At 36.1% G+C, this 25,160-nt stretch overlaps 1 protein-coding gene across 9 annotated transcripts in view; it reads right to left on the bottom strand.

The window, feature by feature from the left end:
* DMD (dystrophin) overlaps positions 1–25,160 on the bottom strand; it is a 2,185,421-nt gene that overhangs the window by 1,532,179 nt on the left and 628,082 nt on the right. For 8 of the 9 annotated variants that reach the window (XM_078064107.1, XM_078064109.1, XM_078064106.1 and 5 more), the window contains exons 8-9: positions 24,933–25,114; positions 23,564–23,695 (exon numbers count right to left, since the gene is read on the bottom strand). In XM_078064107.1, the coding sequence (XP_077920233.1) occupies positions 23,564–23,695; positions 24,933–25,114 (314 nt within the window). The remainder of the gene's footprint in view (positions 1–23,563; positions 23,696–24,932; positions 25,115–25,160) is intronic. The other variant, XM_078064111.1, reaches the window with a different exon arrangement.

Here is a 25,160-nt window from a genome sequence, read left to right as displayed (position 1 = left end):
CCCTTGGCTGACCCATAATGCACATGTGGTTTTAGCAAGTTTTTTGAAGGTACTGAAGTTTGACAACCTCCTCTAGACTAACTGATAGAGATGACAATAAATATTGTTCTGTGGCTACTAATACATTCCAACAGCAATCTTTAGCCAGCATATTGTGATACATTAGTAAATCTCCAAACCAGAATTGGGTTGTCCTAGTAAGCAACTTCAGTGTTCCTAGTACATAATAATTACTCAATAATTGTTTATTGAATGAAGGAATGAACATAACTATTCATCTAACAGGAGGCTATTTAGACTGAGTATCTCAAATTTTCAAGGGCCATTGAGTAATATGGCTTATTTCTTTAAAACTCAAGTGGGTAAAAATCCAGTTACTAAGCTGTTAAAATTCCAATGAAAAAAATTAGCACCACAGAAGCAAGAACAAAATGTTATTTCACATACACAAGCCAGTAATTAAATCTGAAGTTATTCACCTCACTAAACTACAAGATTTTGAATAAGAACAACAAAATACCATAAAAATCTTTTCTACCTGAGGGAAAGACTGAAACAACAACAACAACAACAACAACAACAACAACAACAAAAACGTTTAACAAAATAGACTGTTGCTCTTTTTCAAATACAACTGGACTGAGAATGTGGTTTTTTCCTCCCAAGTCATCCATTGTGAGCTTTCACATGAATATTATCCCAGAAGGCAGAACTATTTGTTCCAGGGACTTGGGGAGAGGAGATAACTGGATTTGATAAACAACAACCTAAATTAAATATGCACCAGATATTTTCTTTGACTTCTTTCTACCTCCTTAAATTTTGGCATGTTCTATTAAGGCTAAAGGGATCTACAAAAAAACTACAAACAGGGTAAAATGACAATTATATATATATAATATATATATATATATATATATGAGTATATATATATATATGTATATATATATATATATATATACTCATAATGTGTATCATGATTTGGAGTCCTAGTTATGGGGATAGGACTAAGGAAGTGGGTATAGAAAGGTGGGGGTTGTTGGAGAGAGCCCATATATCTAACTTAGAACATACACACTATATAAGTGTTCAATATTATTGGCAGTAATGTGTACTTGTATGTGTATAAACATGTACATACATACATACATACATTTATTTATTTATATAATGTATAATTCTATTTCATACACTATTTACAACTTTCTCTATTACCTAACCATATATGAAGGCTAACTTTACAAGATGGCAATAAATACACCTCTATAGCATGAATTTTAAAGGTTTCATGATATTGCATTAAATATATTTACCACAAGCTTTACCAATCCAGAGTAATGGATATTCAGGTCTTATCTATAATAAAGGTAATATATGACAAGCCCATAGCTAACAACATACTCAACTCCAAGATCAGAAATGAGACAAGGATGCCCACTCTCACTAATTTCATCCAGCATAGTTTTGGAAGTCCTAGCCAGATGAATTAGGCAAGAAAAACAAATAAAAGGTATCCAGAATGGAAAGGAAGAAGTAAAACTGTCACTATGTGCACATGGCATGATATTATGTATAGAAAACCCTAAAGACTCCACCAAAAACCTATTAGAACTAATATGTGAATTCAGTGAAGTTCAGAATATAAATTGATATAAAAAAATCTGTTGGGTTTCTATACAATAACAAGCTATCAGAAAGAGCAATCAAGAAAACAATCCCATTTATACTCACATCAAAGAGAATAAAATACCTATGAATAAATTTAATCAAGGAGGTGAAAGACCTGTACATTGAAAACTATGACACTGATGAAAGAAACTGAAGATGGAAAGATATTCTGTGCTTAATGACTGCAGGTATTAATATCGTTAAAATGTCGATACTATCCAAGGCAATCTACAGATTCAATGTAATCCCTATCAAAATTCCAATGGCATTTTTTCCCAGAAATAAAACAAACAATCCTAAAATTTGTATGGAACCATAAACTTTCACTTAAAAAAAAAAAAGGTTTAATGATTTCTTACTTACATCATTGCACTTGTCAGATTAAAGCCCCTAGGTAAATTTCTAGAGGTATGAATGCTGGTCTCTGATTATACATATTTAGAACTTTGTGATTTATTTAAAAACTTATGCTCCAGAAATATAACATTGATTGATTCTGTCATAAGTCCTTTCTTAACTCATGAGATACCCTGTTCCTTTCTGCTCTAGAAAACTGTGGATATTACCACCCTTCCAATCTGCCTATCTGGTAAGGAAAATTGACTTTATTATTTAAAATTGTGTATCTTTCATTACTAGTTAGGTGGAATGTCTTTTTATATCCCCCCAGATATATTGGCTTTTTTTCTTTTGTCATTTTCTGGTTCATGTTCCTTGTAAATTTTCCTATTGGGGTGTTCTTTTCTTTATTGATTTACTGGAGTTATGTATACATGAAGACTATTAAAATTTTGTATATTATAAATGTTACAAATAATTTCCTAACTCATTATTTGACTTTTTACTTTATGATCTTTCCCATATAAATTTTAATCAATACATGATACAACAAGAATTGCCTTACTAAATACTTCACCCGCTCAATAAATAATTGTTAAAATCACAGACTGTGATGCAATAGGAATACTAAGATTTTTAAGAGCTTAATACTTTCTTTCACATTAATTCCTGGCTTCTAGGATCAAGTGGGCAATGAACAATTAATAGATTAATGGTAATACTACAGTGCTTCTGGCATACTTCTCCTTGAACTATTTGAGGTACCAAATAGTTAAAAAGCCTCTAACCGCCTAGCTTACATGAAATCTAAATGATGAAATAGAAGTAGAAGAATCCATGGGCACATCTTATTTCTAATTCCATTAATGATCCAAAATTCCTCTTGAAATGACTTTTTGAGGTATTATAAAGTAAAATTTAATGTTTCAGAAAGAGAACTACGTATCTTAGGGAGCAGATAATTGCCACTGGATTTAGCAATCTGACCCACAATATAGAAATTTCTAATTAAAGTCCGCTTTATATAATGCTAATCTTTCAGCCAAAAATTTCCTTGGGACATGTTATAATGAAGATAAAATGTATTAAGATTTTAAATTAACCAGAATCCCAGAGAAACCTAATAAACATTTTCATAAATGTTCACTATAAGTAAATTTTATTGTGAAGTAATCCTATTGTTATATATAGCTCTCATGATAGGCATCATTACACCATGAATAACTGAACTAATAGAAATAAATATTTAAAATACTAATCTTCTAAATCTGGATTTGATATAGGTAAAAGAGGAACATGACTTTCTGTAACTGGATCAGCAGGAAGATGATCTGAAAATAACGAGTCACATAACAATACTGTCAATTCATCATTAATCTTTTCAAAGATAGTTTTTCCCCAAGGGTTTAATTTACCACATTTAAAAAAATCTTTTTCTTTACATATAGAAGCTTAAGGGAGTAAAGTTTTAGTTAAAATAAAACATTTGCCAGTAGATTTGAGACCCAATGACTGGATTTACCACACACTATGTTGCTCTGCAATTTTGATAAGTTGACATTCCTTAACTTAACATTATTCTGTTTTTGCACTGATATTATTCCTAGGCAAAGAGCACAAACTAATATGCAAGGAAATGTTCTGACAGAATTCTGTAGTGGGATTCATAATTATACATGGGTGTCTGCTAATTATGTATTTCAGTAAATATATCCATATAAAATAAGTTTCCAAAGTTATCATACATAATTTTGATGTTACCACACTCATAGTATGGTTTCATTTAAAGGTAGGGTTAATACATCATTTAGTTAAGGAATAACTATCAAAATATTAAAATACTTTCTGAAAACAAAATAGTTATAAACAATAAAATCAATGAAAAACAGAAAATCAAATTACTTAATGAATGTAAAAACTAGAGGTTGTTGTACAGAAAATGTGAAAATGTGGTAAATTTGCTTAAAATACAAGACAGGAAAAAGAGAAATTAAGGAGTCAATCCCATTTACAATTGCACCCAAAACCATAAGATACCTAGGAATAAATCTAACCAAAGAGGCAAAGAATCTGTACTCAGAAAACTATAAAATACTCATGAAAGAAACTGAGGAAGACACAAAAAAATGGAAACACATTCCATGCTCATGGATTCGAAGAACAAATATTGTGAAGATGTCAATGCTACCCAGAGCAATCTACACATTTAATGCAATCCTTATCAAAATACCATCAACTTTTTTCAAAGAAATGGAACAAATAATCCTAAAATTTGTATGGAACCAGAAAAGACCCCGAATAGCCAGAGGAATGTTGAAAAAGAAAAGCAAAGCTGGTGACATCACAATTCCGGACTTCCAGCTCTACTACAAAGCTGTCATCATCAAGACAGTATGGTACTGGCACAAAAACAGACACATAGATCAATGGAACAGAATAGAGAGCCCAGAAATGGACCCTCAACTATATGGTCAACTAATCTTCGACAAAGCAGGAAAGAATGTCCAATGGAAAAAAGACAGTCTCTTCAACAAATGGTGTTGGGAAAATTGGACAGCCACATGCAGAAGAATGAAACTGGACCATTTCCTTACACCACGCACAAAAATAGACTCAAAATGGATGAAAGACCTAAATGTGAGACAGGAATCCATCAAAATCCTAAAGGAGAACACAGGCAGCAACCTCTTCAACCTCAGCCGCAGCAACTTCTTCCTAGAAACATCGTCAAAGGCGAGGGAAGCAAGGGCAAAAAGGAACTACTGGGACTTCATCAAGATAAAGAGCTTTTGCACAGCAAAAGAAACAGTCAACAAAACCAAAAGACAACTGACAGAATGGGAGAAGATATTTGCAAATGACATATCAGATAAAGGGCTAGTATCCAAAATTTATAAAGAACTTCTCAAACTCAACACCCAAAGAACAAAGAATCCAATCAAGAAATGGGCAGAAGACATGAACAGACATTTTTCCAAAGAAGACATCCAAATGGCCAACAGACACGTGAAAAAGTGCTCAACATCGCTCGGCCTCAGGGAAATCCAAATCAAAACCTCAATGAGATACCACCTCACACCAGTCAGAATGGCTAAAATTAACAAGTCAGGAAACGACAGATGTTGGCCGGGATGCGGAGAAAGGGGAACCCTCTTAACACTGTTGGTGGGAATGCAAGCTGGTGCAGCCACTCTGGAAAATAGTATGGAGGTTCCTCAAAAAGTTGAAAATAGAGGTGCCCTACGACCTAACAATTGCACTACTGGGTATTTACCCCAAAGATACAAATGCAGTGATCCAAAGGGGTACGTGCACCCCAATGTTTATAGCAGCAATGTCCACAATAGCCAAACTATGGAAAGAGCCAAGATGTCCATGGACAGATGAATGGCTAAAGAAGATGTGGTATATATATACAATGGACTATTATATAGCCATCAAAAGGAATGAAATCTTGCTACTTGCAATGACATGGATGGATCTGGAGGGTATTATGCTGAGTGAAATAAGTCAGTCAGAGAAAGACATGTATCATATGATCTCACTGATATGAGGAATTCTTAATCTCAGGAAAGAAACTGGGGGTTGCTGGAGTGGTGGGGGGTGGGAGGGATGAGGTGGCTGGGTGATAAGACATTGGGCAGGGTATGTGCTATGGTGAGCGCTGTGAATTGTGTAAGACTGTTGAATCACAGACCTGTACCTCTGAAACAAATAATACATTATATGTTAAAAAAAGAGAAGAAGATAGTAGGAAGGGAAAAATGAAGGGGGGGAAATCGGAGGGGGAGACGAACCATCAGAGACTATGGACGCTGAGAAACAAACTGAGGGTTCTAGAGGGGAGGGGGGTGGGGGGATGGGTTAGCCTGGTGATGGGTATTAAGGAGGGCACATATTGAATGGAGCACTGGGTGTTATACGCAAACAATGAATCACGGAACACTACATCAAAAACTAATGATGTAATGTATGGTGATTAACATAATAAAATTAAAAAAAATAAAGAGAAAGGAAAAAATACTTTTAATCCTATGATATAAATCATACTGAATAGATTTCAGGATACCAGGTCCTAGATCCAGTGTTTGAAATTTCACTTGGGTTGGAAAGCAATTGATCACCATTGCAGAATTTACTCTGTGACACTTAGGGGCAAGACACTCTCAACCTTCTGAATTAATCAGGAACCTGGATATCTGAAGATCTGTTCAAGCCTACTTAAAACAAGCACAGACACCAGTAAATTGAGTATACTCATTCCTGAACACCTGTTAGGCACCATGCTGGCTACTTTTCACAATTGATCACTATTCCTCATAAGAATTTCATAAATTGTGGCAGACAGTATTTTTCAAGATGGATACAACAAAAGCTTTCACCCTACATACTCTTAAAACTATAACAGTGATGGGGCAACCTGGGTGGTACAGTCAGTTAGGTGAATGACTCTTGGTTTCAGCTCAGGCCCTGATCTCAGGGTCTTGAGATCGAGCCCCAGGTCAGGCTCCACATGCATTGCAGAGTCTGCTTAAGTTTCTCTCTCCCTCTGCTCCTCCCCCCCCCCCGCACCCCCACCATCCCTTCTCTCTCTCAAATAAATAAATAAATAACAGTGACACTTCTCCGTCATGAGTTCGATTTATTTTCTGTCCCCTTGAATATGGGTGGACCTGTGATCCCAGAGCAAATTACACTATGTGACTTCCAAGACACAAAGGATGCTACAGCTTCCATGTGGTGCTCTTTAGATCACTTGCTCTTGGAACGCAGGCAACATTCTGTGAAAGGCCACAAATACACCTGGAGAGGCCACATGTAGGTATTCCGGCCAACTGCCCTGGATGAAGTTCCAGCACTACCCACCGGACATAGGAGTGAAGAAGCCTTAGCAATGGACTCCAGCCCTTGTTACTGTCTTATTTCAACAGCATGAGAAGCCCCAGGCCCAGTTAACTCACAGAATCACGAGACATCATGGCAAAAATGACTGTTATTTTTGTAAGCTCTTAAATTTTGAAGTGACTTGCTACATGGCAATAACTGGCAAATAAGATAAGCATGACTATATTACACAGGGGAGTTAAGAGACAAACATCTGTATCACACAGCAAGTAAGAAGATGAATCAAAATTTTAACACACTTATGACATCATGCTTCCTCAAAGATATGTTTTATTTGTAAAAATGTATTAAAATAAATGTTTGACATTAATATTCCTGAAGAGGCCAAAAATAAGCTAAACAAGACGTAGTACACCAAGTCTACGAAAAGATCCACTTTATAACTGATTACAAATAAGCCACCTGGCCTTTTTAAAGACTGTTACCCAAACAGATTAACTCAATTCCATGCAATAATTCTTTCCACCTTCATAAAACCACCAAGCCCCATAAAATGTGATAAACATGAAGTAAATGGGGGACATTCAGATATCCCCCCCCCCTTTTTTTTTTGCAGAAATTGACTCCACTTTTCTATCCTTTACAGCTGCACCTACAGAGCTATCTCTGGTAATCAAGAGACAGATGGGAAAAGTCCATTTCCAGCATGGCTGGTTAAACTATCTTTCATTTTTTCCAGAAACTGTGAGTATCCTTGCCAAAGGTAAAAATGGGAATTTCATTCTACACTTTTGGATTTAGTTTATTTTTCGGCTTCTATCATGACTTGTAATTATAATGCAAAATTCAAGAAATTTCACCTGCATTAATATATGAATTTTTTCACCCTTAAGCACTTATTTAGTGCTTATTCAGTGAGAAGGTGAGTGAAGGCTTTTTTTTTTATATGAGCTGTGTTAATTATTTCAGCCGCCATATGAAGTAGAAATTAACTCCATTTTAGAGATGAGAAAACTGAGTCATAGAGAGAAAAGTGATATATTCAGGTCCCACAGAAAGTTATTACAATAGTAGGGCTAGAGTTTGAACCAGATTAGCTTCCTCTCACCCTCCTGTTTTCAGCTCAAGAGAAGGCTCTACTAATACTTTGAGCTACAGAATGCTCCTTTAACCTTATAAAATTTCCATTATTTTTAAAAATTTCAGGCCTTGTTTGTTTCCTTCACAGTATTTATAACAATTTATAGTTATTTTTAATTTGATTTTTTAAAACATTTTAGTCTCTTTTCCCATCTTTAAATTAAGCTTCAAGAAAGCAGGTAGCACTTCCATCCTATTCATTGAAAAACTCAAGAACTAGAAGAGTTCTGCTACATAGTCTATGCTCAATGCATGCTGATTAGGTAAATTAATAGAATCTACACCATTAATACTAGGATATCTGACTCAAAAATCTGACTCTAAATATAAGAATTTTGTATACCAGATACTGAAAAATTCAGAAACATTTCAGATAGTGTTATTTAGCCATGTGGGTCTTTTTCTCCCTTTTCCATTTTATAGATTAAAAAAAATGAAGGGTAAGAGTGTATTTGTTCCAAGTAATATTATTACCTATATTCTTTCTAAAGTCCCCCACCCCTCCCAGTTTCAAAGTTCTACTTGGAAATCATCAGTGCATCGATCTTTAGAGGTAAGCTCAAACCTGACAATTCTGTTTCTAGGTCACTTGTTCAGTGACATCAGAAAGTATAAAGGCTTCCATGAAGAAGATCAATAGTGCTTTTAATCTAAGGAGTGTTCCCCACTGGCTGGCTTTGCACCCTCTATCTGCCAATTCTTCCATACAATCTGTGTTCCAACTAAGGGACAAGTTGTATTGGGAGGGGCCAATGGCATGGGCAGAGTGAAGAATCTCCTCTTCCCCTACCTCCCCTGTACATAGAAACACTGGGACTAAAACCACCTACAAGTGCCTTTATTTCTGTTTTAGAAGGAAGCATTGCTATATTCTACTTCGCATGGTTCCAAGATTATTTCTCAGCATCTTTAGAATTATAAAGTACATCCTTTTCCTTTGAATCCTTTATCCTGTATATTAACTCTTGGAGTCACCAAACTCTACACAGGTTTCAATTCAAAAGTTTGTTTATAAATCAGTTTAGAACCTAGGCTGTAACTTCGCATTGACCTGAATAAAATATAATAAGGTCCTCAGGTTGGACCACAAAATTTCATTTAACTCCTGATGTACTTAAAGTAGTAACCATGATATTGGTGCCAGTTTTTGAGAAGCCACAATGTGCCTGGACCATGGAAGGGTCTTTATATAATTCATCTTACTTAATCCTCCTAACAGCAATATGAGTTAGATATAATTACCATAACAACACATGAGGAGATAAGGCCCAGAAAGGGCAAGAAAGTTTTTCAAGGCCACATAGCTGGAAACTGGCAGAGCTGGAATGGGAACTTTGGTCTCTCTGGTGCCAGACTCTGGGCTCCCTTCTCTTTGCTCAACTAGTACTTTCCTTCTCAAAAACTGGATGCTTCTTTGGGTAAATGTGGTTTCATTTTGAGGTTTCACAAATGAATGTTTCCCTGCTTTTGGAGTATCAAATGCAGGTCGCTGTTTATCTCAACTACTTTCAGGTAAGAGTGTAATTTCTGGCCTGGGACACAAATTCCATCAAGCCCTAAGATAGTTTAACATAAACAGCTGGCTACCTATACAATATCCATTTCCTTCCCTGTTTCCGAATAGAATCTGATTAGATTCAGGAATGACCATGTTCCATTTGGGTATGTGATTCAAGATGGCTGAGTTTTGACAGCTCTAAGCCAATCATGGTAGTATATTCTGTCTCCCCTTACTGGTTTAGACACAAGGATGTGGCATTTTTCCTGTCTGAAAAAATGTAAAGGAAAATATGCTAGGGAGCTTCAAGGAAATACTTCCTCATTCTTAAAAGAGGCATCCATTTAGATCATGACAAACATGCATTAATCAATAGATGGTTTCAACAGCTGGGCAGCTTCTGGGGAAAAGATTAAAATTGTTTTCAACTTTGCAACTTGTGCCAGTTTTAGTAGAATCAAAGTTTAAAAAACAGAACCAGAAGAATCCATGAGAGAATCTGTTTAAAGCATCCTTTCGAGAGCAGAGCCCTTTATAAATATGACCTCTCTACTTCCAACAGAAAAGTTGTAAAATACAAGATTAAAGAATTCCCAAAAAACATGAAATAGTAATATTTTGAATGAAGTAAAACACCACAAATAAATTCAAAAGACAAGTAACAAACAGTAAAAATTATTTGCATTTCATGTCATGGAAAATGGCTAATGTATTTAATATATAAGTGATTCCTGAAAAACGATCAGAAAGACACTATTCCAACTGACAAAAATTGGGAACATTAAAATTTTCTAGAAATAGAAATCCTACTGGTTCTTATGCACATGGAAAGATGCTCAGTCTCTCTCAGAGTAAGGAAAACTGCAAATACTTACAATTTTATGAGCATGCGCACACACAGGGTGGCACAAACACAGTGGCAATTTCATGGTGCCATTTCATTTTAACTGACTTTTATCCTGTTGATTTTTCAATCATATTTCTGCATATCCTATAGTAAGAATAAGTTAAACAAAATTTGACATGTAGAAGTTTTGATGACACTACTTTCTTCAATCATTCAACTCCTAAAACATGCCATTTGGCGTAAGGCTAGTATAGATGTGAGAGTGTGCAAACTGGCATGTATGCATGAAAGAGGGAAAGAGCAAGAGGCAAGGAGAAGAAGGAGGAAGCAAACTGATGGAAGAGCATAATTTAAAGGCATGTTCTAAAGATCTAGATGTAAGGGGGAGCGTACAAAGGAGAAGTCATAGAGGAGACTGGCAAGGTTCACCAGATCTGAGAAAGTCTTGAAATCCAGGCTAACAGACAGGAAGGAAGAGATGCTAGAAACAATCCGCAGTGGAAATGGGAAGAAATGAAGAACCAATTAGGTATGAAGGAGTTCAGAAAGGAATCACACATGGCTAGATGGGTTTAAGCCTGGGTAGGAATAGATGTCAGAAGAGACTCCTAGCCTCATGGGCAATGATGAGGTCATCTTCAAAATATTAAAGTTGAGGTTATGGTAAGACATCCACGTGTGGAAATTGCCCGTCAGTAGGTAGATTAAATTGTAGAACTGGGGTAGAGCTGAAGCTCTGAGAAGCATGGATTATGTCTAAATAGACACAAACATGGAGGGCATGAGCACTTTGTATGATGGGTGCTTCCTTTTCCTTCTAGTTTGTGATTATCTAAATGTCATTTCTAGCTATATACAGTGTGATCCACTGTATCTCCACCTAACCCTATACTTTATGTTTATCATCTAAAATATTTAACGATAACTCTGTTTTTCCAGACTCCAACTTTAACTATTTTGAAGATATGGTTCAAATATGATTTTCCTGTTTTTCCCCTTTGTTATTACAAAGGCTAATTTTAGTCTTTGATAAAATTATTACATTTGTAATGTTCACAGATTTTTTAATATGGAGAATGATTCCCTATAGTGTTTCTATATACTTTATGTTTGGTATCTCTATCTGAAATGTTCAGTTGTTTATTTCATAAATGCCTAAATAATTATTTATTTGTCCTATTGCTGGTAGGAATACCCCAGGAAATTGACAACTATTGCTCATCAGACAGTGAGGGAAAAAAGATGATTTATTTTTCTTTCCAAATGCTTTTCAGTATTTACAAATATTAAAAGACTAAGGAGAATGATGATGATTAGAGTGGAACAGACCCTCTGGTTGATGTGGCTGGGAGTCTGAAATAGTCAAAGATCAAACCTGTACTAGAAGTCATGACACCTGGCTTGAGTCCCAGCTCTGCCAGTTACTCAGTGCTTAACCAAATCCTTTATTCCATTTAAATTTCTTGTACTTTAAAACATGAGTCTAATAAAATCATTCGACAGGCTCATTGTACTGGTCAAATGAGATATATAATCAAAAGTCTTTTAAAAACTGCAAATGTTAGTAAAAGATGAGAGGTGCCCTCTTTTTTGTTTGTGCCCCTTTTGCAAGAATGCTACGAGTAGGATTCCCTTTTGTTCTTAAAAAAATTATAAGAGCATAAGCAAAGTATGGGTAACTTTCCAAGGCCTCATTCCTTTACTCTGTGAGCTATTAGAGAGAAGAAGACACTGTTTGTAGGTCAAAGTATTTATTAAATGAATGTGGACATCTGGGCCCTAAGCTGAGCAAGGAACAAAGATCAATAAGGCTTTTAGAGGCAGAAATATAGGTACGTCCTTCATTGTTTTTTTTTTTTTTCTTTGTTTCTTTTTTCTTCTATGCTGTTTTGGCCGAAGGGTGCTTTCACAATACTTCTGGAGGAAGGAAGAAGCTCATGCACAGCCAACAAAGGAGAAAGGGAACAACTCGACCCTTGGGGCACCTGGGAAAAGCCCGGTGATACCAGTTTTGTTGTTAGCTTGCAGGTAATGGATGCCTTCCTCAGATTTGCATCCCAGGGTGTTAGACAGCAGAGGGCGGAAAACACCCTCCACCAAAGATGTCCATGTGCTAACCCCTGGAACCTGTGAATATGTTACACTATATGGCAATGAAGAATTAAGGTTGCAGATGGAATTAAATTTGCTAAGCAGGTGACCTTAAAATAAGTAGACTTTCCTAGATTATCCAGGTGAGCCCAATTATGAGTTCTTAAAGGCAGAGGAGGAAGACAGAAAAGTAGGTCAGAGTGATATGATATGACAAAGACTTACCTTGCCCTTGTTATCTTTGAAGATAAAAGAGGATCATGAATCAAGGAATGGGGGCAGCCTCTAAAAGTTGGAAAAAACAAGGAAATGGAATCTCCCCTACAACCTCCATAAGGAAGGCAGTCATACTAACACCTTGATTTTAGCCCAGTGAGACCCATTTTGAAATTCTACACTGTAAGATAGTAAATTCGTGTTGTTGAAAGCCACTAAATTTGTGGGTATTTGTTACATCAGCAAGAGGAAACCAATATACAGATTCATTATCAGTTAGCAGGATGGGTTATGCCAAGAGAAATATGCTTTTGTCCATGTAGACATAAACTATTCAGTGTAGGTTTTTTAAGGGCCTCAATGCAGGTAGCCCCTCACTTTCATTCTCTTGAATCCACTCCAACCAGCAAAATCGTCCAAAAACCACACACTCCACTGGAATTGTTCTTATCAGTGTCAATATTACCTAGAATGAACCTGTAACTTATTGGCCAAAATAGGAGTATTCAGAGTGAATGGAGGTGTTATTAGTAATTCCACTTTGATAACTGTTATATTATCAGGACTTCCCAGGGACCCTATCTCACTGACAATTCACTGGTTAATTTCCAATGTTATTTGAACTAATCAGCAATACTTAATGCTGTTAAATAATGTCCTCTCCCTGAAACACTTTCTTCTCCTGGCTTCTGGAATACCACACCCTTCTCCTTTTTCCTCTCCTCTTTCTGTCCATCCTTGTTATCCCCTTTGCTGGTTCCTTCTCATCTTTAAATACTGGGATCTCTTACTTCTCTGTACTTTTTTTCTTAGGTGATCTCGTCCAGGTGAATGGATTTAAATACTATCTATGTTGTTAATGACTTCCAAATTATCCTGAACTCTGATCTGGGAAACCCAGATTTATGTATGTATAATCAAGTCTCATGAGCATCTCAAGATTAACATATTCAGTGTAATCCACCACATCAACAAAAGGAAAAATAAAAATCCCATGATCGGGGTGCCTGGGTGGCTCAGTTGGTTAAGCAACTGCCTTCGGCTCAGGTCATGATTCTGGAGTCCCAGGATCAAGTCATGCATTGGGCTCCCTGCTCAGCAGGGAGTCTGCTTCTCCCTCTGACCCTCCCCCCTCTCATGCTTTCTCTCTCTCATTTTCTCTCACACAAACAAATAAATAAAATCTTTAAAAAAAATCCCATGATCATCTCAAAAAATGCAGAAAAAAACATGTGACAAAATTCAACATCCATTCATGATAATAACTCTCAACAAAGTGGGCACCGAGGGAACATATCTCAACATAATAAAGGCCATCTATGACAAGCCCACAGCTAACATCACACTCAATGGTGAAAAGCTGACTTGTCAGGAACAAGACAAGGATGCCCACTCTCCCCACTTTTATTCTCTGTAGTACTGGAAGTCCTAGCCAGAGGAATTAGAGAAGTAAAAGATATAAATTCAAATAGAAAAGAAAAAATAAAACTGTCACTATTTGCAGATGACATGATACTATATACAGAAAATTCTAAAGACTCCACCAAAAAAAAAAATCAAAAAACTCTTAGAGCTAATAAATTCAGTAAAGTTGCAGGATATAAAATCATACAGAAATCCATTGTGTTTCTATATACTAATAACTATTAGAAAGAAAAATCAAGAAAAGAATCCCATTTACAATCACATCAAAAAGAATAAACTAACAAGGAATAAATTTACCCAAGGAGATGAAAGACCTGTATACTAAAAACTATAAGACATCGATGAAAGAAACTAAAGAGGACACAAATAAATGCAAATATATTCCATGTTCATGGGCTGGATGAATTAATATTGTTAAAATGTCCATACTACCCAACGCAATCTACAGATTCAATGTAATCTGTATCTCAGTTCCAATGGCATTTTTCACAGACTAGAACACTTCTGAAATTTGTACAGAATCACAAAAAAACCTTAATAGCCAAAGCAATCTTAAGAAAGAAGAATAAAACTATAGGCATGATACTCCCTGATTTCACACTCTATTACAATGCTATAGTAATCAAAACAGTATGGTGCTGACATAAAACAGACACATAAATCAATCGACAGAATAGAGGCCCCAGAAATAAACCCATGTATACACGGACAATTTAAGACAAAGTAGTTAAGAATATACACTGGGGAAAAGACAGTCTTTTCAATAAATGGTGTTGAGAAAACTGAACAGCCACGTGCAAAAGAATGAAACTGGATCACCATCTTGCACCATACACAAAAGTTAACTCAAAATGGATTAAAGACTTGAAGATAAGACCTGAAACCATAAAATTCCTAGAAGAAAACAGAGTCAGTAAGCTCCTTGACATTGGTCTTTGTGATGATTTTTTGATTCTGACTCTAAAAGCAAAGTCAATAAAAGCAAAAATAAATAACTGGGACTACATCAAACTGAAAAGATTTTGCACAGTAAAGGAAACCTACCATATGGGAGAAAATATTTGCACATCATATGTCCAATAAGGGATTAATATCCAAAATATATAAAGAACTCATGCAACTCAACAGCAAAAAAACCCAAAAAAACCAACAAATAATAAACAATTAGGTTTAAAAATGGGCAGAAGATCTGAATAGATATCCTGTCAAAGAAGCCATACAGATGGCCAACAGACACATGGAAAAATGCTCAACATCACTAATCATCAGGGAAATGTATATCAAAGCAATGAGCTATCACCTCACACCTGCTAGAATGGCTATTAACTAAAAGACAAGAGATAACAAGTGCTGGTGAGGATGTGGGGAAAAGGTAACCCTCATGCATTGTTGGTGGGAATGTCAGTTAATGCAGCCACTATGGAAAACAGAATGGAGGTTGCTCAAAATATTAAAAATAAAACAATATGATCAAGTAATCACACTTCTGGGTATTTACCGGAAGAAAATAAAAACCCTAATTCACAAAGATAGATGTACCCCATCACTGTAGCTTTATTTGTAACAGCCAAGATATGGAAACAACTTAAATGTCCATAGATGGATGAATGGATAAAAAAATGTAGTATATATAAATACAATGGAATATTATTCAGCTATAAAAAAAGAATGAGATCTTGCCATTTGCGACTATATGGATGGACCTAGAGGGTATTGTGCTAAGTGAAGTAAGTCAATCAAAGACAAATACTGTATGATCTCACTTATATATGGACTCTTAAAACACACACACACACACACACACACACACACACACACAAATTGACAGAGAACACATTGGTGGTTGCCAAAGGCAAGGGGTGGGCGTGGGCAAAATGGGTGAAGGGGGTCAAAAGGTACAAATGTCCAATTAGAGAATAAATAAGTCATGGGGATATAATGTACAGCATGGGGACTATAGTTAATAATACTGTATTGCATATTTGAAAGTTGTTAAGAGAATAAATCTTAAAAGTTCTCATCGCAGGAAAAATTCTGTAATTATGTATGGTGACAGATGTTAATTAGACTTATAATCATTCTGCAATATATATAAATATTGAATCAAATCATTATGTTGTACATGTAAAACTAATACAATGCTGTATGTCAGTTATACCTCAAATTTTAAAAATTAAAAAATAAGTAATGATTAACATGTTCAAAAGTGAGCTTCTAACCTTACTCCCCAAACTGTTCCTCCTATAGGTTATCCTATCTCGGTTGGTGGCAACTCCTTTCTTCCAACTGCTTAAGTCAAAACCTTGCACTAATTCTTGGTTCTTTGAATTCTTTCATAACTCATACCCACTATGTCATGTGCAACATGATCTTGATGCAATGGTGGTCTCCAATTCTGCTCCCAGGTATGCCATCCCAGAGATCATGAAACAGAAAGGCTCACTGACCAAGCTGTTATGTTCAAATCCCATCATTTATTAAATAATTTTAAAGCATATAGCAAGAAGCAAGAAGAAAGAAATGGGGGGCAGGTAATGCAATTAGGATAAGGCCAAACAGTGTGAAGGACCACACTATTTAAATCTCAGCTTGTGCAATGTTCATATATTTTGCTCTGTCCATCTTTCTGGATCGTGGTGCAGTGGACAGAACCAGAGGTGACATCTGAGGGAGGGGTACAATAAACAGAAGGTGCCTAAGGCCACCACATATACTTGCTTTACTAGAGAGACACAGGGACAAGCATACCTAGCCCATAACTGTAGCTCATTACTTAGTCTGCAAAAGAGCTATGGGAATTATTTGCATTTTTTATGTAGTACACTTGGGAGACCATAATGAGACCATACCGAGTATTATCAGTAGGTACCCAATTTAGGAATGATGTAGGTGACATGATCGATCATACCTTATGATTTGGTCTTTTCATTTTTTTCTATTCACTAGTTACACTCGTGTATTCCATTATTTATTCTCTATTTTTACCATGTGTAATAGGTTAAGTTACTACCTATAATTAATACACATTGTTACCTATGTCTTCCTTATCAAAGCTAATTTTTTTTAAATTTATTATCATTTTTGGCTTTTTATGTTTTTATTTTAATTCTAGTTACTTAAAGTGCTATATTACTTTCAGGTGTACAATATAGTGATTCAACAATTTCATACATCACCCGGGTACTCAACTCATCAGTTAAATTTAACACATGGGTTTCATAAACTACTAGTTTACTTATGATTAATGCTTAATGCCTCTTAGAAATTTTATCTATCCCCTTTAGTTTTTTTAATAACACAAATATTGTCTAAGAATACAACAAAATGTGTTTTACATTGCATTAGCAAATCCTGTAGGTTGTCCAAAACATTATCTAGAATTCAACTACGATGCATCATGCTCATTGATAGAACCATCATAAAAAAAAAGTGTGGAGTTTCCTCAAAAATTAAAAAAAAAAAAATAGAACTACCATATGACCCAGCAATCCCACTTCCCACTTCTGGGTATATATCTGAAGAAAATGAAAACAGTATCTCAAAGACATATCTGCACTCCTATGTTCATTGCACCATTACTCACAAGAGCCAAGATATGGAAACCATCTAAATATCCATCAACAGATGAATGGAAAAAGGTGTATATATACACAGTGGAATATTATTCAGCCTTAAAAAGGAATAAAATTCTGTCATCTGTGGTGTGCCTAGGTGGCTCAGTCCATTAAGGGTCCAACTCTTGATTTTGGCTCAGGTGATGATCTCAGGGTCAGGAAACTGAGCTCCACGCTCAGAAGGAGTCTGCTTGAGATTCTCTCTCTCCCTCTCCCTCTGCCCCTCCCCCCACATTCTCACACTCTCTCTAAAATAAATAAATAATTATTTTTAAAAAATTCTGCCACCTGTGACAACAATGAATGAACCTGAAGGACATTATGTTAAGTGAAATAAGTCAGATACAGAAAGATAAATATTGCATAATCTCATTATAGATGAAATCTAAGAAACAAAAATAAGAACAAAGTAATGCCAAACTCATAGAAACAAGAGAATGGTAATGTCACCAGGGGTTAGAGAGAAAAAGTCATGGGGAGTTATTGTTTAATGGAAAGTGAGTTTCCATTTTGCCAGATGAAAAGAGTTCTGGAGACAGATGGTGGTGGTGATGGATGTACAATTTTATGAATGTACTTAAAACCACAGAACTGTACACTTAAAAACAGTGTAGGTAGTAAAGTTTATGTTAAAAATTTTTTTTAATGGAGGGAAAAAGAAAAAGAATCCAGATCCAACTCTCTCTCATATGCTGAGTGGATTATTGCAATAACAATCTAACTCGTTTCCTTGGTTCCACCCTTGCTCCCTTTAGTCTATTCCCCACATAGCAGCCATGTTGAAATAATACGAGTTTATGTCACTCCTCCAATAGCCTTCCATCTCATTGGTAATAAAAACCAAAGTCCTCACCATTACTTACCAGGTCTTATGTGATCTGGTCTACCGTTACAGCTCAGCAACATCTCCCAGCACTGTGCCCTCCCTCCTACCTTTCCTTGAGTAGTCCAAGTATCCCCACAGCTCAGGGCTTTTGTACCATCTATGCTTCCTCCTCAGAGGTTGGTCTTCTCCCAGAGACCCACACCTCTTTTCAGTCTTTACTCAAAATTTACTTTTTCTGACTACTCCAGTTGTCACATACTGCATATTCTACTTTCCTCTTTTATTTTTTTCTTTTTACCACTAACTATTGTAATTACTACTGAATTTTGCTTTACTTTATACATATTACTAGCATATTATCTGAAATATTCTTTCACTTATTCATAATGTTTATCTTATTCATATTTTGACTCTCCCATAAGCCTATGCTCTCCATTAGGGCACAAATTATTTTGTAAGTTTGTTTATTGATGCACCAATTGGTGGAACCAATTATTATATGATATTGATTGCAATATCATATAATAATACCTGGCACATAGTAGGTGATTAAAAATTAAGTATTAAATGATTACAGGGGCACCTGGGTGGCTCAGTCAGTTAGGCATCTGCCTTTGCCTCAGGTCATGATCTTGAGGTCCTGGGACTGAACCCCACATCGGGCTCCCTGCTCAGTGGAGAGTCTGCTTCTCCCTCTCCCTGTACTCCTCCCCTCTGCTCCTGCTCTCTCTCTCTCAAATAAATAAATAAAAACTTTTTAAAAATGATTACATAAATGAATACTACTCCATGTGTGAGTAATCCCGTGTGTGTATGTGTGTGTGTGTGTGTGTGTGTGTGTGTGGAGAGAGAGAGAGAGAGAGAATTCAGTGTTAGTATGAAGAACATTAACTTGAGGTTAGATAAATCGAAATATGAATCCAGGCTCTGCCACTTATTGGTTAGGCTTTGAAATTTTGATTAAACTACCCAATGTGAAAGGAGACAAAAGTCACTCTAGGCTGAGAGAACCAAAAAAAGCTAAGATAGGAAATTGTTTGGCACTTATGGAAGACAGCAAGTGATTTAATTTGGTTGGAGTAAAGAAAACATGAAATAGACTACTGTGAAATAAACATGAAAATATAAATAGATAATAGATCATGGAGCTTCTTGATGAAATTGAAGAGAGTGGACCTGTTATAAAGGCAAAAGGAAGTGAAGAAAGTTTTGTGAATGATATTGTTAAAGTTGTTAATATGGAAATTTAATCTGATTTAGAGGGGACTAGGATAAAGATAGTGACATTGATCGAAAAGGTATTTCTGTAATCCAGAAGACATGTATTGAGGGCCTAAATCAGAGGACATAACATCAGGGACATAGCTTAATGGAGTAATTTTGTAAAGAAGGAATTGACTTTGCATGTCTCATTAATGAATACCAGATCAATAAAGAGACCAAAGAGTACGATGTCACATATTTAAGTATCAATGACTGCTGAGTAATATTCTCACTTCTATAACAAAAAGGGACAAGAAATGGATTTGTGAGCAATGAAACAAAGTTCCCTTCAGGACATACCAGGTTTAAGAAATCAGTGGACATCTAGGTATAGATACATGCCAAAGAGTTGAAAATGAGTTGGAAATGTGGCTGTAACTTAAAAGATATTGAAAGTGGGTAAAAACACAGATGACAACGGTCATCCGAATACAGCTTGAAGCCAGGAGGTTAAATCATATTGATAACAGGGAGACTATAATACATGGCTCAAGGGATCTTTCATGAAGCTCTTATGCAAAGGGAGTTAGAAGAGAAGAAAGCCAGATAGTAAAAGAGATACAGAACAGAGATGGAGAAGAAGCTAATGAGTCTAGAAGCTAGGAGAAAAGTTATTTCAATTACGATGGAAAGCCTGAAAGCTGAAAAGATGACATTGGATTTGGTGATGAAGTATAATTATTTGTGGACTAAATAAATGAATAAATAAAGCATAGACTATTCTACAGAAGGTGATAAATGAAAGAGTCACATAACAGTATATTAACAAGATAAAGTGGACTGATGTGTTTCAGAAGAGGTGACATACACTAGAGGAGTTTTAAGCAGGGTTAGGCTCCAGGAAAGAAACAGAAACTGAAAGTGAAAAAGATACTGGGTATTTTTGATATAAAATTAGGAGTAGAATGAGAGGCATGATCAAAGTCATAAAAATATGAATTAAGTAAAACCATAAAAAAAAAATGTCCTCCATCCAAGGATGGATGGCAACAAAGTGATATGCAATGAGGGAAAGCCAGAGGTTCACACCAGATAGTATTTCTTCTTGGCAAATTATGAGAAAAACTCATTTATAAACAGGGATCCTGAGGTAGGTCGACTGCTTCACCCCAATAGATTTTCAAACTGCAAAGAGTATAAATCGGATTTTTCAAGTTTAGGACAGATGGGGATAACTGATGATTCTAATATATTGGGAACTTTTTTAAAAAAATATTTTATTTATTTATTTGACAGAGAGAGAGAGCACAAACAGGGAGAGTGGCAGGCAGAGGGAGAGGGAGAATCAGGCTCCCCACAGAGCAAGGGAAGCCCGATGTGGGACTCGATCCCAGGACCCTGGGATCATGACCTGAGCCGAAGGCAGTCACCCAGGACCCCGGGATCATGACCCGAACCGAAGGCAGTCGCTTAACCAACTGAGCCACCCAGGCACCCCAATATATTGGGAACTTTTAAGTAATTCACAGAATTTCTGCTTTCCATAGCGGACAGGCACCCACGTAGCTTGCTTTCCTATTATGGAAAACTTCACCGCCTTTGCAGACCACCAAGAAAACCACTTGAATGAAACTCTCTAATGGAGTCCGGTCTGGCCTGTCTTGAGTTCATTTGAAGTGGATCAGATACAACCTGTAGGGGGCAGTATAGGTTCAGCCCCTCTGAGAAACGCTTCAGAAAAAATTTTTCTTAGTATATCGTTAAGACATAAACTTATCAAACTAACTACATGTAACATCATCTTCTGATGTGATTCCTTTAGAAACAGGCAGAATATATCATTCCTCATCAATTGTAATTCATGCTTCTTCTTTTCTAAAGGACACCATCAGGTTTATTTCAATGGCTTATGCTAAATAAAACAGGTAAGTGAATTTGTTGAATATTTTTGTTATGACACATTATATATTTTGTAGTATTTATACAAAGGTAGAATGAACAAATAGAGTCTAGCAAAATTAAGTCCACTTATAATTACTTCATTAAGGAGTCATAACTGAGCAATGCCTTAATGGGGTTGGTAATGAGGTAAAAATGTGCCACCAGAAGAGGCACTGGAGAAAAACTTCTGGAAAAGCCAGCTCAATAAAGTGATAATGAGGGGGAAAAAGAACTCATCTCCTTGTCTTGACTTATGCTCCTTTATTTTAGGATGCACCCCTATTCTTTAAGACTTGGAGGTTTCAATGGGAGGATGGTGATGAAAAGAGTCCAGACAGGCAGTCAGGAGGGTGCGAGGGAGGAGGAAGAAGAGAAAGAGAAGGGCAGAAAGAGGAAACTTCAAATGTGGATAAAAATAGCATCTCCCACCTCTCCAAAGTTGTTATAAGGATTTCCTTAGTTCATATAAGGTGCACACTTGGCATAGAGCAACACTCAGTAATGAGTGGCCCAACTATTTCTATTTACTGATAATGAGAAAACTGATTAAGTTTCTTGTTCAAGATTATACAACGAACCTTTGTAAAAACATGGATATGGGAATTTAACTGAAGATGAGGCTGAGTCACACAAATGTTCTCACCCAGTCTCCTTTGTTCAGCTTTGCCAGAAAGCTAGCCAAGGATAGAGGGCATAAGTATGCCCTGAAATATGTTTCCCTGGGGGAATCAGTGAGTGCTAAGAATTTTCAGCCTTATGCATAAATCAACTGTGCAAAATAATCACTAATTAAATACAACCACTATTTTAAAAAATCAGTGAGCCTCTAAACATGTACACTTTTTTCACCATATAGGATCAGGTCTATAATTTCTAAATTCCCATTCATAATGTAGTTCTGACAAAAGTCACTTCCTTAAGAACTTTCAAATTGCTCTACTAAACAAAATAGTTTTCTTCTAAAAAGAAATTCTAGCAAATCTCACAAGTCAAGCACATTTCATTTCCATGCTCTAACATAAACCAGGCTGTAATTTCTTGTATTTTTAGGTTTCCTACAATACTGCAATAATGGAAAATTCCACTGAGAAGACTCTTTATGCGGAAAGTACGAAATGGTGCATAGAATCTGACTGGTGCGGGAGTGACAGACTTTCTTGTACAAATAGTACAGAGCATGTTATATACATGTTTAAATTAGCCAAATTAAAATGTATCATGTGAAAAAGCTTATAGTTATATTTTCCTTTCCTATTTTGGGGGGGGAGGGGCAGAGGAAGAGGGCGAGAGAGAATCTTAAGCAGGCTCCATGCCCAGCACAGAGCCGGATGTGGGGCTCAGTCTCACAACTCTGAGATCATTACCTGAGCTGACATCAAGAGTCAGACCCTTAACCGACTGAGCCACCCAGGTGGCCCTGTAGTTATATTTTTCTTAAATAGAGTATAAATATATTTTTATAGAATGAAAATATAATAAGAACATCTATATAGAGTGTATGTTTCCTTTAGGTATCAGGTATCTAGAAAAATCTCGCCAAGTAGTGTGACCAGTGAATTTCATCCATTTTCCCATTCTTTTAAAAATTACATATTTAAACCTTTAATGATGTTTTTGTATAACTATTGGTAGCCTTTATAAAAGAGAACCTTACAGGTAGATTATATAATGAAAGCACACACCACTATTCTAAGAATCCCCATTCATGAAGAATCAACCCATGTTAAACCTAGGGAAATCACAATAACGAAACAGCATCATGTGAGAACATCTAATACAACTGGGAATAATGAAACTGCTCCTGACGAAGGAGAAAAAAGGCACTGCAAAATTCAAACGAAAGCCATGTCAGGTTATCCTCGAGGAGGAAGTTCTTTGGTTTGTAGAACAGAGAGTAAATGTTGACAGACCTGTGAAGGAAGTGGGCTCCGTGTGGGGTCAGAGGTGGCGACATAAGCAGCCTGAGTGTAGGCATAGCTCTTGAACCGAGGCTTGGGAGAGGAAGGAGTTCGTTCATAGCCCTGTGCTAGACTGACTGTGATCTGCAGAGTAGGGTTACGGGGAAGGGGACAGAGGGGAGGAGGAGACATCATAAGTAACCCTGGAAGGACTGCTTTCCCACACACTACAAAAACAAACGTTAAATGGAAACAGTGAGATGAAAAGTTTAATTTGAAATGCACATAGTGCTATTGCAAACTGGTACACTTGCACAATTCTGGTGCTCAATGTCATGGTGGAGAGCGGGTACTCAGGGAAGGGATGAGGGCGGGACTTAACTATAAGGATTCCATACTGACACAGCTCCAGCACTCCTATGGGATGGTGCTCTTCAATCTGGCAAAAACAGGCATCCAAAAGCAATTTTCTCTGAACCCAAAGTAAACAAAACCAGAATTCATCAGGTCAAGTTCCTGGAAAGGACTGGAGCTTTCATAAGCAAAATACAGAACTAGTGCTTTAGGAGAGTGAGAAAATTAGGCCTAAGACTAGCTGTCCACACCTTCAGAAGGAATTATGCTAAAAGCTTTTTTTTTTTTTTTTTTAAGGCTTTTTCATCATTGTTTGTGTCAAAGAAAGTAAAAGAAAACACCCCAAACAGCCACTCTTGGGAGCAAGAACAAGCCATGTAATAAAAGAATCCCACTAAATCCTGGACAATCATAAAAATCTTTATCATATGTATTCTCCCTTCAACTTTTATTTAAAGTATTATAAACTACTTTTATCAAAAATGTTATCTTGAATAATCAAAATTTGTTAATACATCAGTAGGTTGCCACTAAAAATAAGAAAGTATTATTAAACAGAGTACTTGCCTTTGCTCTTGCTCTCTTTGCTCTTTACTCTCGTTGACAGAAAGTTTCATACATATATGAGTCTATCTTTTATTTTAATTCATTTTACACAATGGAAATGCAATATATTGTCTTCCATATTTCTATAACATAGTGCATATCAACAGCAGAGTATTTTAATAATGTGCTTTGAAAACAATATTATGGTCCATTATATCAGTTAAAATTCAGAAGGCTTATAGAGTTTCTCTATCTATAGGTAGATATATATATATACACATACCTACACACACACACACACATTATGCTATGTAGACATATATTTGTGTGTAGGTATGTGTATATATATACACGTTATGCTACATAGACATATTTATCATGTATTTATCATACATATAATAGATATGTATGTGTATGATGACTAAAAATGCATATACGATAGAAAATATCATTGATATTAAGTACTCTTTTGATACTTTACCTGTTGAGAATAATGCATTTGATGATGTAATTGAAAATGTTCTTCTCTTGTAACTTTTGATGGCCTTGGCAACATTTCCACTTCCTGGATGGCTTCAATGCTCACTTGTTGAGGCAAAACTTGGAAGAGTGATGTGATGTACATTAAGATGGACTTCTTATCTGGATAAGTGGTGGCAACATCTGTAAGCACATTAACACCCCACATCAATGTTTGGTTTCTATATTT

The sequence above is a fragment of the Halichoerus grypus genome, chromosome X, assembly GCF_964656455.1.
Source record: "Halichoerus grypus chromosome X, mHalGry1.hap1.1, whole genome shotgun sequence".
NCBI lineage: Eukaryota > Metazoa > Chordata > Mammalia > Carnivora > Phocidae > Halichoerus > Halichoerus grypus.
The sequence above is the reverse complement of the archived record's forward strand: the minus strand, read 5'-3'. Positions and strand labels throughout refer to the sequence as shown.